The sequence below is a fragment of the Thunnus thynnus genome, chromosome 5 (assembly GCF_963924715.1).
Source record: "Thunnus thynnus chromosome 5, fThuThy2.1, whole genome shotgun sequence".
Taxonomy (NCBI): domain Eukaryota; kingdom Metazoa; phylum Chordata; class Actinopteri; order Scombriformes; family Scombridae; genus Thunnus; species Thunnus thynnus.
This window is the reverse complement of record NC_089521.1, coordinates 31,766,563-31,779,108: the sequence shown is the minus strand read 5'-3', so window position 1 is coordinate 31,779,108 and position 12,546 is coordinate 31,766,563. Positions and strand designations below refer to the sequence as shown.

The window sequence follows — 12,546 nt, the reverse complement described above, 5'->3', positions numbered from 1 at the left end:
TTTCAGGTCTCTGTCACACCTGGAGGTTTTATGTGTCTGTTTTTCACGTCTCTGTAGTTTCAGATCTCTTTCACACCTGAAGGTTTTATGTGTCTGTAGTTTCAGGTCTCTTTCACACCTGAAGGTTTTATGTGTCTGTAGTTCCAGGTCTCTTTCACACCTTTAGGTTTTACATGTCTGTAGTTTCAGATCTTTTTCACACCTGAAGGTTTTACGTGTCTGTAGTTTCAGGTCTCTTTCACACCTGAAGGTTTTATGTGTCTGTAGTTTCAGGTCTCTTTCACACCTGAAGGTTTTATGTGTCTGTAGTTTCAGGTCTCTGTCACACCTGAAGGTTTCAGGCCTCTGTAGTTTCAGGTCTCTTTCACACCTGAGGGTTTTACATGTCTGTAGTTTCAGGTCTCTGTCACACCTGTGGTTTTTAGGTCACTCACACCTGTGTCCTTCTTGCAGCTCCCTCCTCTGTCAGCGACCTGCAGGTGGTGTCTTCCTCCTCACACAGCCTCAGAGTTTCCTGGCAGGTCGGTCCAGGCAGGACAGAGCGGATCAGGGTTCTGCTCACGGATCAGGACGGGGTTCTGTTAAGGAACGTCACTCTAGAAAACACCGTGACCTCTGCAGTGCTGGACAGCCTGCAGCCCGGGACCCTGTACAACGTCACCGTGGTAACAGAAGCAGTCGGCCTGCAGAGCTCCACGTACAAACAGGCCGTCACAGGTAGATCAACTCTGCATCTCTGCAGAGCTTTTCAGCCTCTTTTAGCACCTAGTTTTGCCATTGTTCATTTTATCAATGAAAATTATGATGAAAATTATTTGTTGACCCTTTTTTCACGGCGAAAAACGTGACTAAAGCAGTGATGAAATATGAGTCAATGAGTAAAAACTAAAGGATAATGTGACAGACAGACGAATGGATGAATTAACGAATGACTGTTTTAATGCAAAGTCTTATTGAAGGAGCTGCACGCACTGTAGGCCCCTGATGAGTAAATCTGTCTCCTTCAGCAGCCAATCATATCTCTTGTTCAGAAGTTGAATTAGTTTACAGATTTATGGACTAAATTAATCTACAATCCACTGAGAATTAGACAAGAGGCAGCAACCAAGCAGCTGACAAACTGTGAAAACATGCAGGCAGCACGGCCACATTTATAAAAAGCTAAACTAACAGAAGGTGGAACATCTGGCAGTTAAAGAGCCAAAGATTTTTATTTCAAACTAGTTTTGGACCACAGATGTTATATCAATGCTTAATATGTACTTAGTTTAAATTTAAATGATCTCCAGGATGCAATGTCAAGGCCATTAGTTCTGCACAACACTCCAGTAAATTATATTAAAATAAAAACCTAAATCTAAATATTGGCAGTTTGTGACACATACAGGTCAGTGCTGATGGTTTGCAGCTCTTTGTTTTACTGGCTGCTCTGTTACAGCAGCAGCAGCACCAGCAGCAGCGCCACAATGCTGTTTTTTCCAAGATATTTTAGGACTTTCTCTCCCTCCACCCTTCCTCTGACAGCAGCTGGTTGCCTCATCTAAAACCTCTCCCACCCAACAACACTATCAGTTTAATACCTCTGGAGCTGTGACCTTCTATTCTTCAGTTCCCAAATGTTCTACTGGGAACAAAATGTTTTTTTATGAGCCATGACCCAAATATTAAAGTAATTTAAGTCCTCTTCCACCCAAAAACCCCCCCCAAAAAACCGTGTTTGTTGCTTCTTAGCTGTGATGTTGTCCTTTTCTCTGTGCAGACTTTATTTTCACATTCATCTGCTGGAAGCTTCTCTGTGCTGAGAGATTTTGGTTTTTAACACAAAGGAGAAAGATTTTAAACTTTAAATTTTACGAATTTTAAACACTTTTTGGAGGAAAAATCATATCAGACACAAATGATTATTCAAAGCAGAGTATTTTCATTATGTCTGGAGGGAATCTTTAAAAAAAGTTTCACAAAGTCACTTAAAAGCACATCATTTTTACATGACATGTCTAATTTAAAAACACTTCAGTATAAACTACTGTACATTATTCATGTAGCAGGGAAGTGCTGTGTGGAGAAAAGAGTCTCAAAGAAAACATGAGAAATAAACTCTGTCTCTGTCCTCTTCAGTCCCAGCGAGGGTGTCAGATTTGAGGCTGGACAACAACGGCAGCTCAGACACTCTGCAGGCCTCCTGGCTGCCACCTGAGGGGGGCGTGGACGTCTACCTGGCGACCCTGTCGGCTCCGGGATACGCTCCTCAGCAGCTCCACCTGACTCCCAACATCACCCAGGTGGTGTTCCAGGGACTGACCCCCGGTCGAAGCTACCAGCTGTCTGTCAGCACCACAGCTGGAGGACAAAGCACAGAGACCAGGACCAGCGGGAGGACAGGTTAGTGTCGGTTCAGAGAACGTTCAGGTCTTCACGCTGTTTTATAGAGATGTGAAGTTATTTTAGAGGTAAAAGTCCATTTTTTCTTATCTGATCACCGTGAAACTCCTGCTTGAATCATCAGAACAAAAAAACTGTGTTAGAAAAGATCCAATCGCAGAGCTTCACATTCTGTTGAGATAAACCTCTTGGCCAGAATAATTGGATGAATTCAGTGATTGAAGCGTTATGACTAGATTCTTCTCCATTGCAACAGCAGCTGAGGTTTATGGGTGATGTATTATTTAGAGTCATGAACCAAAGTGACAGAAAAATGACTTCTTAGAAACAGACTTTTAAACAATTCACACCAGTACATTAACGTCTAGTGTTGTTGAATTATCTGGGAGGCTCCTATGTTTATAAGCTGCAACACAGAAATCATAGTAATAGAAACGTAGCAGGAACATAATGCAGGAACATCGATGAGTAGGCAGTGGCTCGTCTCATCCTACCACTTTATTATAGTTGTTCATTTATTGTGTTTTAAATGTTGCAGCTCAGTAAGTGTTTATTATTTCTGTTACAGTAAGCTGCAGTATTATGATGCTACACTCAAAAATCACTGCGTCAAATTTCTACCCAGTTTGGGTCAATACAGTATCAATATAACTTTGGGTTAACTTCACCCAGTAGCGATCTGTTATTCTGATTCAGTGTTACACACAACAAGCTTTAGCTAAAACTGTCACAAACGTATTGTTTCTTGTACAAAACAATGAGCATATTCAAAAGATACACAAATTATAAACAATCAATAACAAACATGTAACATGACATGAGAGATAAAAAAAAAAGAGTAGATTATAACAAGCTTTAGTTTGGGTAAATAACCCAACAGTAGAATTCAGTTTGTCCAAACTAAATAGAGCTAAAATAAATAATACAGCAGGTAGATTAACAAACTGAACTTTTCCTCTTTGCTGTAGAGAGTTTGTGACAGTTGTGTTTGGTTCTTCTTCACTGTTTACCTTAAAACAAGCCCATTTTCATATCTTTCTCTGAGGAATATGAACATTTTTGTTTCTACAAAACTTTATTTCTACTCAAATGTTAAATATTGTAAACACAAGTTTGTCTAAATAAAATAAAATCTAAAACTGGTAAAAACTATTATTTAAATCAGGAACTATCTGACTGAAGAATAAGTATAATTATTGTATATAAATTCTGCATTTGATGCCAGTTTTGACACATTTCTGTTGGAGGTAAGATAGATAAGATAAAAAAACCTTTTTCTGTCACAAAGTAAGTAATTTTCCTTCGACAAGGCTCAACAAAACACATCTAAAACACATTTAAAAACACACACATACAGACAGTATTAAACAGGACAGTTTGTTCAAGGTGATGATCACCGAGAGAATAAAAGGTTTTCATCACTCCTCTCCTCCCTCTTGTTGTGTTTCAGTCCCTGACCGGGTGTCGGCTCTCTCCATGTCCAGTGACGGCAGAGCGCTGAAGGTCACCTGGTCGCGCCCCAGAGGCGACTGGGAGCACTACAGTGTGCTGCTGTGGAACAGTTCTGTGGCTCTGGTGAACGAGACGATCGGTAAACCCAGCAGACAGTACACGTTCTCCGTCCTCGGCCTCGGCCTGGTGCCCGGACGCCTCTACAGGGCCGAGGTCACTGTTCACAGCGGCGTTCTGGGGAACACGGCACACTGCCAGGGACGACTGGGTTAGTTTACTTTTACACATGTTGCTCTTTGATTTCTCCTCATAAAGCCAGCAGTGTGATTAAAAAGGCAAGTTCAGTGAAGGGTAGTCACTTTAGATTACTGTTGATAGTTTGACCTTTAACCTTCACTTTCATGTTTTTTATGGCGGGAAATAATATCAGATAACAATAAGCTTGTACTCCTCTTTTCCTCTTTGTGCTCTCACACAACTGCTGGAAGTATTCAGACCTTTACTTCAGAAAAAGTGATAAAACCACAAAACACTGTATTCACAATGTTCCCTAAAATAGTCCTATAACTATAACAATAACATTGTCTGAGTCATGGAAAATTGATGCAGCTGAACCAGCGATATTGTCTTTTTTATTCCACACGTTCTTCTTCCTTGTCAAAACATGGCGCCTACATTACCCACAATGCAACTGGAGATTGGGATGTGTTATGCTAGTAGCGGCTAATGTATCCTGGAGCTGCTAGCCTCCAGCAGGGATGAGCAGGGGGCTACAGAGGTCTGATAACCTCACTTCTTTCTGACTTCACACCCCCAGATTTCTTTCCTTTTTCAAACTTGTCGTTTTCAACCACAACAGACGCTGACTCAGGTCACATGAGTCAGTTTGTCTGATTACACATCAGCTTCCTCTGTAGACACAAAAGGTTTTATACTATTTTGTACACAGAGAGCACCTGGAAACACACACTGAGGTGGAAAATCACTGCAGTTCCCCTTTGTGTACAAGTACTGAGGTATTATCAGCAAAATGTACTTAAAGTATCAAAATAAAAGTACTCGTTCTGGATCATTATTGGATCATTAAAACTGATGCAGTAATATATAGGCAGCATTATAAACAGCTGATTTTAACTACTTTATATACTCTTAATAAGATAATAAAAGATTGTGCAAAGTGGTACAAAGTGCAGTAAAAAGTACAATATTCCTCTCTGAATTGTAGTGGAATTGTGGTGGAGTAGAAGTATAAAGTTTTATAAAATGAAAATACAAGTACCTCACAGGTATACCTGAGTAAATATACTCTGTTACCCCCCCCGCCTGCCTGCCCGCAGCCCCTCGGCCCGTCCAGCAGCTGCTCGTCCGTCACGCTGATGAATCCACGCTGAGCGTCCTGTGGAGTCGACCGCCCGGTGAGTGGGACGGCTTCACGGTGGTCCTCAGACTGGCGGACTACGCCACCGTCGTGGCTCAGAGGATCCTCCCCTGGGAGGCCAGAGAGTGCACCTTCAACATCCTCACCTCAGGACGCCTGTACACCGTCACCGTGATGACCAACAGCGGCAACCTGAGCAGCTCGGCCTCTGTGACCGGAAGGACCAGTAAGATTTATTTATTTACTTTACTTTTCACTGTTTGTTTGATTAAAGTGTGTTAGCATTGTATATCATTATTATTGTTATTATTATTATTATTATTATATCTTGGGACTGAGTGATATGACTACATACTGTGAGATGATTTTTATTAATTTTTTATTACACTTTTATTTCTTAAATTAATATCACATCTACATATTTTTAGGGTTTTTCAATTGATTTCCCAGAAAATATATGATATCATGGTACTTATCAGTTATTACCATATATTACATTTTCTATGATACAGGATATCGCCTACTCATATCAAGGCTGGGGATTTTCTGTGTTTTTCTTATTAACAGCAAATCTCTTGTGCAGAGCCAAACCAACAATGAACTGATCTACTAACAAGTATTGTGTGTGTATTCAAAGTCTGATATATCTTGTTCCTCTGTGCCGTAGACCTCCATTGTTTTCCAAAAACTATTAAAAACACATCAGTGATCCACACCGCTGCACTGGGTGAAATGTCAGTTCATTGTGAAGAGTTTGGTCTCGTTAGTTTGTTTAGAAACGGCTCCTAAGACGAAAAACAGCGATCATGTTTTCAGTCTCCGGAGAGTAGTTCTGTGTAAGGCAGACTCCACTGAGCATGTGCGGGAAAGCGGTTCTGTTTACAGCTTTGCTAGCTTGTCGTGCTACATATCACAACCTCTTGACTTTGTTCTGAGGTTCTTAGAGAGATTTATAATGTTGCACAAAGTCAAGAGGTTGTTATATGTAGCACAGGTCTACGGCACAGAGGAATAACATATATCAGATATACACACACAATACTTGTAGGATCAGTTCATTGTTGGTTGACTCTGCATGTGAGATTGAGAATTGACAGCTAAATCCTTTACATGTCTGGAGGGATCTTTAAGTTAGCAGGAGCTACACACCACCTAGCTTTATCTCTCTCACAGACACTGTTTGATTGCAGAAACACTACAAACAAAGATGGAGTCAGTGTGTGAGCGTCTGTGTCTCCTGTGTGTCCTCTCAGCTCCAGCTCAGGTCACCCAGCTGCAGGTTTCTAACGGCGGCACCACCGACAGCCTCCACACGCAGTGGGAACGAGCCTCCGGGGATCTGGACTCGTACCGCGTCCTGCTGGTCCACGACAGCAGCGTCATAAAGAACGAGAGCGTGACGGCCAACACCACCAGCCTCAGCTTCCACGCTCTGAGGCCAGGCGCCCTTTACAGGGTCGTGTTAACCACCGTCAGAGCCGGCAGGGCCTCCAGACAGACTGTCGCAGAGGGACGCACTGGTAAGAGAGACAAGGACTGATTATTATTCTACCCAGTCAGACCTGCACCTCTTTACTTTACTCTGATGGCAGTTTAACATGTCGGTCTCATAAGAGATTCAGAACTTTTTGGGTATTTTCAGTTAATATTCTACTAGAATACGCAACAATTGAGCATCAGTCATATAGTGAGGCAGTAAAGCTCAGTGTAAAAATTTAAATGCAATACTAATAGCTATAATATAGTATTAGTTTTTTATTTCTATTTAGTTTTAGTTGTTTTGTCAGTCCAAAACTCAAATTAAGGATGGTTCTGTGCTGGTAAAATGGAAGAAAAGCAGCACCAAAAACTGAAAACGGTGTGTTTGGTGTCATATGTATTTTAAGATGTTCCTGTTAAGAGGTGCAAATTATATAAAGGCGGAATTGATGCAGATATCATCTGCAACTGATTTATCACAGCTGACTGACCACTGAGGCAGGAAACTGAAATTTAACATCTGAGAAAAGCAGGTGTAAAACTTTTATCAAACAGATAGAAGTAATAGTAAATAAATTACAATTAATAACATAGCCGAGCCGAAAGCTAATTTAAAAAGACGAGTTTCATGTTTAAAACTCAAAAATCACGCTTGCAGTTTCAAACACGTGTTCATCATTCATTAATCAATAAAATCGCAAAGTGATTTGATGGTAATATGTGAGAGGCTCAGTAAATATCCTCCTGTGTCGTTAGATCTGATGATTATGATGAAATACATTTTTTGTCACATTCCTGGCACAGTTACATAACAACACGTAGTCACAACAAACAATATTAAAACATGTCATTGTGTTTACTGTCTGTGACAATAGACGCGTCCATCGGCTGTGTATGTGTCAGACGAACAGCAGGATATTATTGAAAACTCGCTCTTATCTGATGAAGCAGGAATTTATCTGGAATTTTCAGGAAGTGTCGAAACATACGACAATGACGACAAAAAAAAAAAACACGTCAAGGTCTGTGTATGAGGACTTCCTGTCAGGAGAAGGGAAGAGGAGGAGGTTCATTGTTGAATTCCAACAAGAAAACTTTACTGCTGCTGGAAAGCATTTGGAACAATATTTTCTAAGTCTCTGAAGACTTTTAAAAACTCATAGAAAATATGATGCAGTGCTGGATTACGAGCCAAAAACGGGTTTTACCATTTCTCCAGTCTCTAGAGAATGGTTCTCATACAACCTTTTGTGTTGTATCAGTTGACATTAGTAAACTGAACTGTAAATGCCAAAAAATATAGTAATGTTGGAGGAATATTTATGAGACAGATTAAAAAAAGAATGATTAAAAATCGAAGTAGCCTTTAACTGCCTTATTTGTCTCCTACAGCAACATATCTGCCTGTAAATCACTTGTCTTGTGTTCTCCTTTGAGAAAAAAAATTTAAACCAAAAGGGAGAAATTTATATTTTAAGTTATTTGGTTTCATGATGGCGACCCGGGTTTACAATATTTCAATGAAATACCGTTACACCATCCGCTTACGTAGCTTACACAAAGCAATAACATGTCGTTCTATCGTCGGCAGAGCAGACGGTCACACTGAGCCTGACTGCATCCTGCTACACAACACAAGAGCCACAGACTCTGAACAACAACCCACATTAGATTTCCTGCTAAAGTCTCCTTTGTATCTAACTAACAAACATGAACACACGTCTTGTCCTGCAGCTTAGCTTGTTCAACGAGCCACCAAACAAACATTCACGGGGGAAAAGCGCTCCGCTAACATCAGTTAGCAGCTAGATAGCTAATTGGCTGCTCAGCTGCAGCATGTAAACATACTTGCAGATGTCACTTTGGACCCATTGGATGCTGCTCTTCAAAATCCCCGTTGGCATCACGCGTCTGTCCATGACTTGTGGCTACAGCAGTTTGTTTACTTTCTCTCCGTTAGTACGGTAAAACACTAACACTTATCCTGCCAACTAATCTAGTCTAACTAAGTCAACCAAACACAGACACCGACACGCCCCCTCCAGCCGGCTCAGACAAAAAAGGGAGCATTTCTGAAATTTCCCCAAAGACCTTTTACCTCCATTCTAATAATACAAAACTACCAACAATACATTTAAAACATGTTGTTTAACTACAAAAAGGGATTATTAAATGTGAAAAAGTTCTCGTTCTTTGGGTTGATTTACCCAAAGTTGCTCTGCATTATTTTTTAAACATGTATGATGATGAGTGTAATGTTTTTAGCTTCATGTCTGGCCTTCTTCTCTTTGTCTTTTTATCATCTCTTCCCCCTCAGTCCCAGGTGCAGTGGGCGAGGTAACGGTCAGTAATAACGGGCGCATGGACTTCCTCAGCGTGTCGTGGCGTCCGGCTCTAGGTGACGTCGACAGTTACGTTGTGACGCTGAGAGACCGGGAGAAGAAGGTTCACAATTTGGCTGTTTCTAAATCCAGCCCAGAGTGTGTTTTTAACTCTCTGGTGTCAGGACGTCTCTACAACATCTCCATCACCTCCCGCAGCGGCAACTACGAAAACCACACCTTCGTCCAGGCGAGAACACGTGAGTACATCACTCGCTGCATCTGGACCTGTGAAGTGCAGGTCAGACTCAGGTCAAATAAAAGATTAGATGAAAAAGATAAAATGTGATGATATAAATTTAGAGACGATATAATGAAATGACAGAAGATGAGATTAGATTAGATAAACCTTTATTGATCTACAGAAGGGAAAATTCAGGTGTTAAGGCAGCATGTTCCAGCTTTTCAAACCGATCAGTGAAAGAATCCGTCCATGAAAAGCTTGTTGGGGGTCAGAGCTGAGCTGGGAAAAAGTTTAAAGGATATCATGATTCAACAGTTACAACAAAAAGTTTTTACTAACCTCATCTGACCGCCGTCCTTCCTCAGAGCCGTCGAAGGTGCAGGACCCCACGGCGATCCACGGCGCCCGGGACGACTGCCTGAAGGTGTACTGGCGTGACGCGGCCGGAGACTTTGACTTGTACCAAGTGTCCATCAAACACAACAACATGTTCCTGCAGAACAAGACGGTCCCGAAAACACAGAACGAGTGTATGTTTACCGACCTGGTTCCCGGCAGACTCTACACGGTGCAGGTGAGCACCTGGAGCGGAAACTACGAGACCATCGCCTCCACACACGGACGCACCTGTGAGTGACCTCTGACCTTTGGCTGATACGTGAACACTTTACTTACCAGTCATGGGGCACAATAATAATAATAATGATGATAAACTTTATTTGTATAGCAGCTTCCATTCATGTCCAGTTGTAACAGTCATAAATAGTCCTTTTGTTCTACTTCTTTAACACTTTTAACTTTATTACGGTTAGCATGTTAAAATGCTAATGTTTAGCATGTTAGCAATCAGCTCAAAGTACAGTTACTCTCATTTAAGTGGACATTTTGACCTTTTGGTGGCGCTAGAGGCAAGTTAATGAATCAATCACACTTTGTTTATATAGCACCTTTCATACAGGTTAGTGCAGCAAAAGCAAAGTGCTTTACAGATGACTGACAAGCTGATAAGACAGAACAAATGTAGACAGCACAAACAAAGACTAATGCACAAGTAGAAAAATGAATAAAAATAAAAAAAACAGTAAAATAGATATCAAATAAAATTAGAATTAGATAAAAACCACTAAAAGACGATGACAGGTAAAACAGGTAAGATGGAATAAAACGTTTAAAAACATGAATACAATGAAATAAATTATTAAATAAAGTAAATAATGTTCAGAAAATAGTCAGACAATCACCAGAGTCACCAGGATATATCCTGTTAGCAACATAAATATCTGTACCAAATGTTATTATTATTACAGTTAGTTCACGTTTCCAGGCCTGAGAAAGTTTGCAAGACTTCAACCACTTCATAAATTGTCCAGAAGTGTTGGTCATTTCTCACATCAGTCGCAGGGTTACACAAAACAAAATGAAAGAGCACAAACCTTCGGCAAGTTTTGGTCTCTCATTCCTGTCGCTCTAATTATTTCATGATCACGTTTTAAGATCTATCAGTTCATCAGTTGGAATCAAGTCTCAGATGATTGGCAGTAACCTCTGAGATATCCTGACTAACTCCAGACCGTCTGATGTCCGTCTTGTAGTCCCAGCTGCGGTGCGGTCCTTGTCTCTGGCCGGGCAGGGCACCGAGGACCTGCGGGTGACGTGGTCGGCGCCTCCGGGTGACGTGGATCACTACGAGGTGCAGCTGCTGTTCAACGACATGAAGGTGTTTCCTCCGACCACGCTGGGCAGCGGCGTGGGAGAGTGCGTCCTGTCATCGCTCACACCCGGACGGCTCTACAAGATCCTGGTCTCCACCTTCAGCGGCCCCAACCAGAAGGCCCAGTTTATCGAGGGCCGCACAGGTGGGACACACTGTGATCAGGAGATACTGAAGTGGGAGTTTCTACGGAGCCCCCACAGTCTCAAAAGATCATATTTTCTTATCATCTTCATTATTATCATCTATCATCTTTCAGGATTTTGGGGTGTCCAGGTTTCCTAAAAGTTCTGCAGAAACAATGAAATGAAAAACTGAAATTCTGCAGGTGAAAACACTAAACGAGATGCTGCCGTCTGTCGTTTCCCTCCTCAGTTCCCAGTAAAGTGAAGAACATTGACGTGAGTAACAGCGGTGACAGCGGCAGTCTGAAGGTGAGCTGGACGCCGGGTCAGGGCGACGTGGACAGATACTCGGTGTTTCTGTTCAGAGAGAGCCGCCAGCTGGACGTCCGGCCGGTCTTCAAACACGTCAACCAGGTGAACTTCGGCTCCCTGCAGCCCGGACAGCAGTACAGCGTGACGGTGCAGTCGATCAGCGGAGAGCTGGTTAACAACAACACAGCCAGCGGACGCACAGGTCAGAAAAACACAACGGACACTGAATATTTATATCTTAAAGTTTTTACAGAGAGTAACTTTTACTGACGTGCTGTAGATGAAGCAGTGGACGCTGTTAGTGGAGTATAAAGTACATTAATTGCCTCTGAAATATAGTGGAGTAGCAGACAATGGAAATACTCAAATACTTGAGTGCAAGTACCTTTAGATTGTACTTAGGTACAGTACTTGAGTAAATGTACTTAGTTACTTTCTAGAGCTTCCCCCGTGAAAGTCGTTGAGTCGAATCATCTGTCGACTGAGATTCTTCAAATCGTTTTTTTGTTGGTTTTTAACTGATGAGAGAAGCTATTATTCATTTACATGTTTTTAACGAAATGAAAAATAGGCTGTAAGAGCTTGATTCAAACAAAAATACATGCGTGCTGCCTGTCTCATTGCGACATATGAGCCTGACATCATATGTTGGCAATTCAAATAGGCCGTAATTCAAATCTTGCATCATATGCAGCTGTCTTTTATTAATTTTTAAATGCTCAAAAACATGTTGCTATGACTTTGTTGCATTTGACAATGTTAATCTAGTTGAAATCACCACTGAAACTCTTGCCAAAGGATTTTCTGATCGCCAGATTAAAAAAAGACTGAATAGTTGAATCATTGTATTGAACAGCCAAATCCGATTCGACTGATAAAATTCTGAGTCGGTACAGCTTCATTACTTTCCGCCCCTGACATACAATCAATTTGTCTATAATAGAAAAATGTCCAAAGTGACGTCTTCAAATGACATTTTCAGTTTAAACTGATATGAAACAGTGAAAATCAGAAAATATTCAAAATTGAGAAGGTGGAACTAGTGCATATTTGGCATTTTGTGGCGTTCTATGGATCTACTAATCAATTATTGACTAATCCTTCAGGTCACTGAAACCTTCTTAACAGAGACTCATTAATAA

The 12,546-nt window shown here is 41.3% G+C and overlaps 1 protein-coding gene and 1 long non-coding RNA gene across 4 annotated transcripts in view; one reads left to right on the top strand and one right to left on the bottom strand.

The window, feature by feature from the left end:
* Positions 1 to 12,546, top strand: part of LOC137183578 (receptor-type tyrosine-protein phosphatase beta-like) — a 53,820-nt gene that overhangs the window by 18,240 nt on the left and 23,034 nt on the right. For both annotated transcript variants that reach the window (XR_010928503.1, XM_067590733.1), the window contains exons 6-14: positions 454 to 717; positions 2,119 to 2,382; positions 3,833 to 4,102; positions 5,172 to 5,438; positions 6,466 to 6,732; positions 9,009 to 9,272; positions 9,622 to 9,885; positions 10,849 to 11,112; positions 11,343 to 11,606. Coding sequence is in view for 1 of the 2 variants with exons in the window: in XM_067590733.1 (XP_067446834.1) it covers positions 454 to 717; positions 2,119 to 2,382; positions 3,833 to 4,102; positions 5,172 to 5,438; positions 6,466 to 6,732; positions 9,009 to 9,272; positions 9,622 to 9,885; positions 10,849 to 11,112; positions 11,343 to 11,606 (2,388 nt within the window). In the remaining variant the exon portion in view is untranslated. The remainder of the gene's footprint in view (positions 1 to 453; positions 718 to 2,118; positions 2,383 to 3,832; positions 4,103 to 5,171; positions 5,439 to 6,465; positions 6,733 to 9,008; positions 9,273 to 9,621; positions 9,886 to 10,848; positions 11,113 to 11,342; positions 11,607 to 12,546) is intronic.
* On the bottom strand, positions 4,435 to 5,205 carry LOC137183581 (uncharacterized). Of its 2 annotated transcripts, none has more exons than XR_010928505.1 (2): positions 5,127 to 5,205; positions 4,435 to 4,745 (listed from the first exon to the last, which is right to left on the bottom strand). It is a non-coding gene; the product is annotated as an uncharacterized lncRNA (long non-coding RNA). The 2 variants fall into 2 exon arrangements; XR_010928504.1 differs by having other exon boundaries at positions 5,114 to 5,181.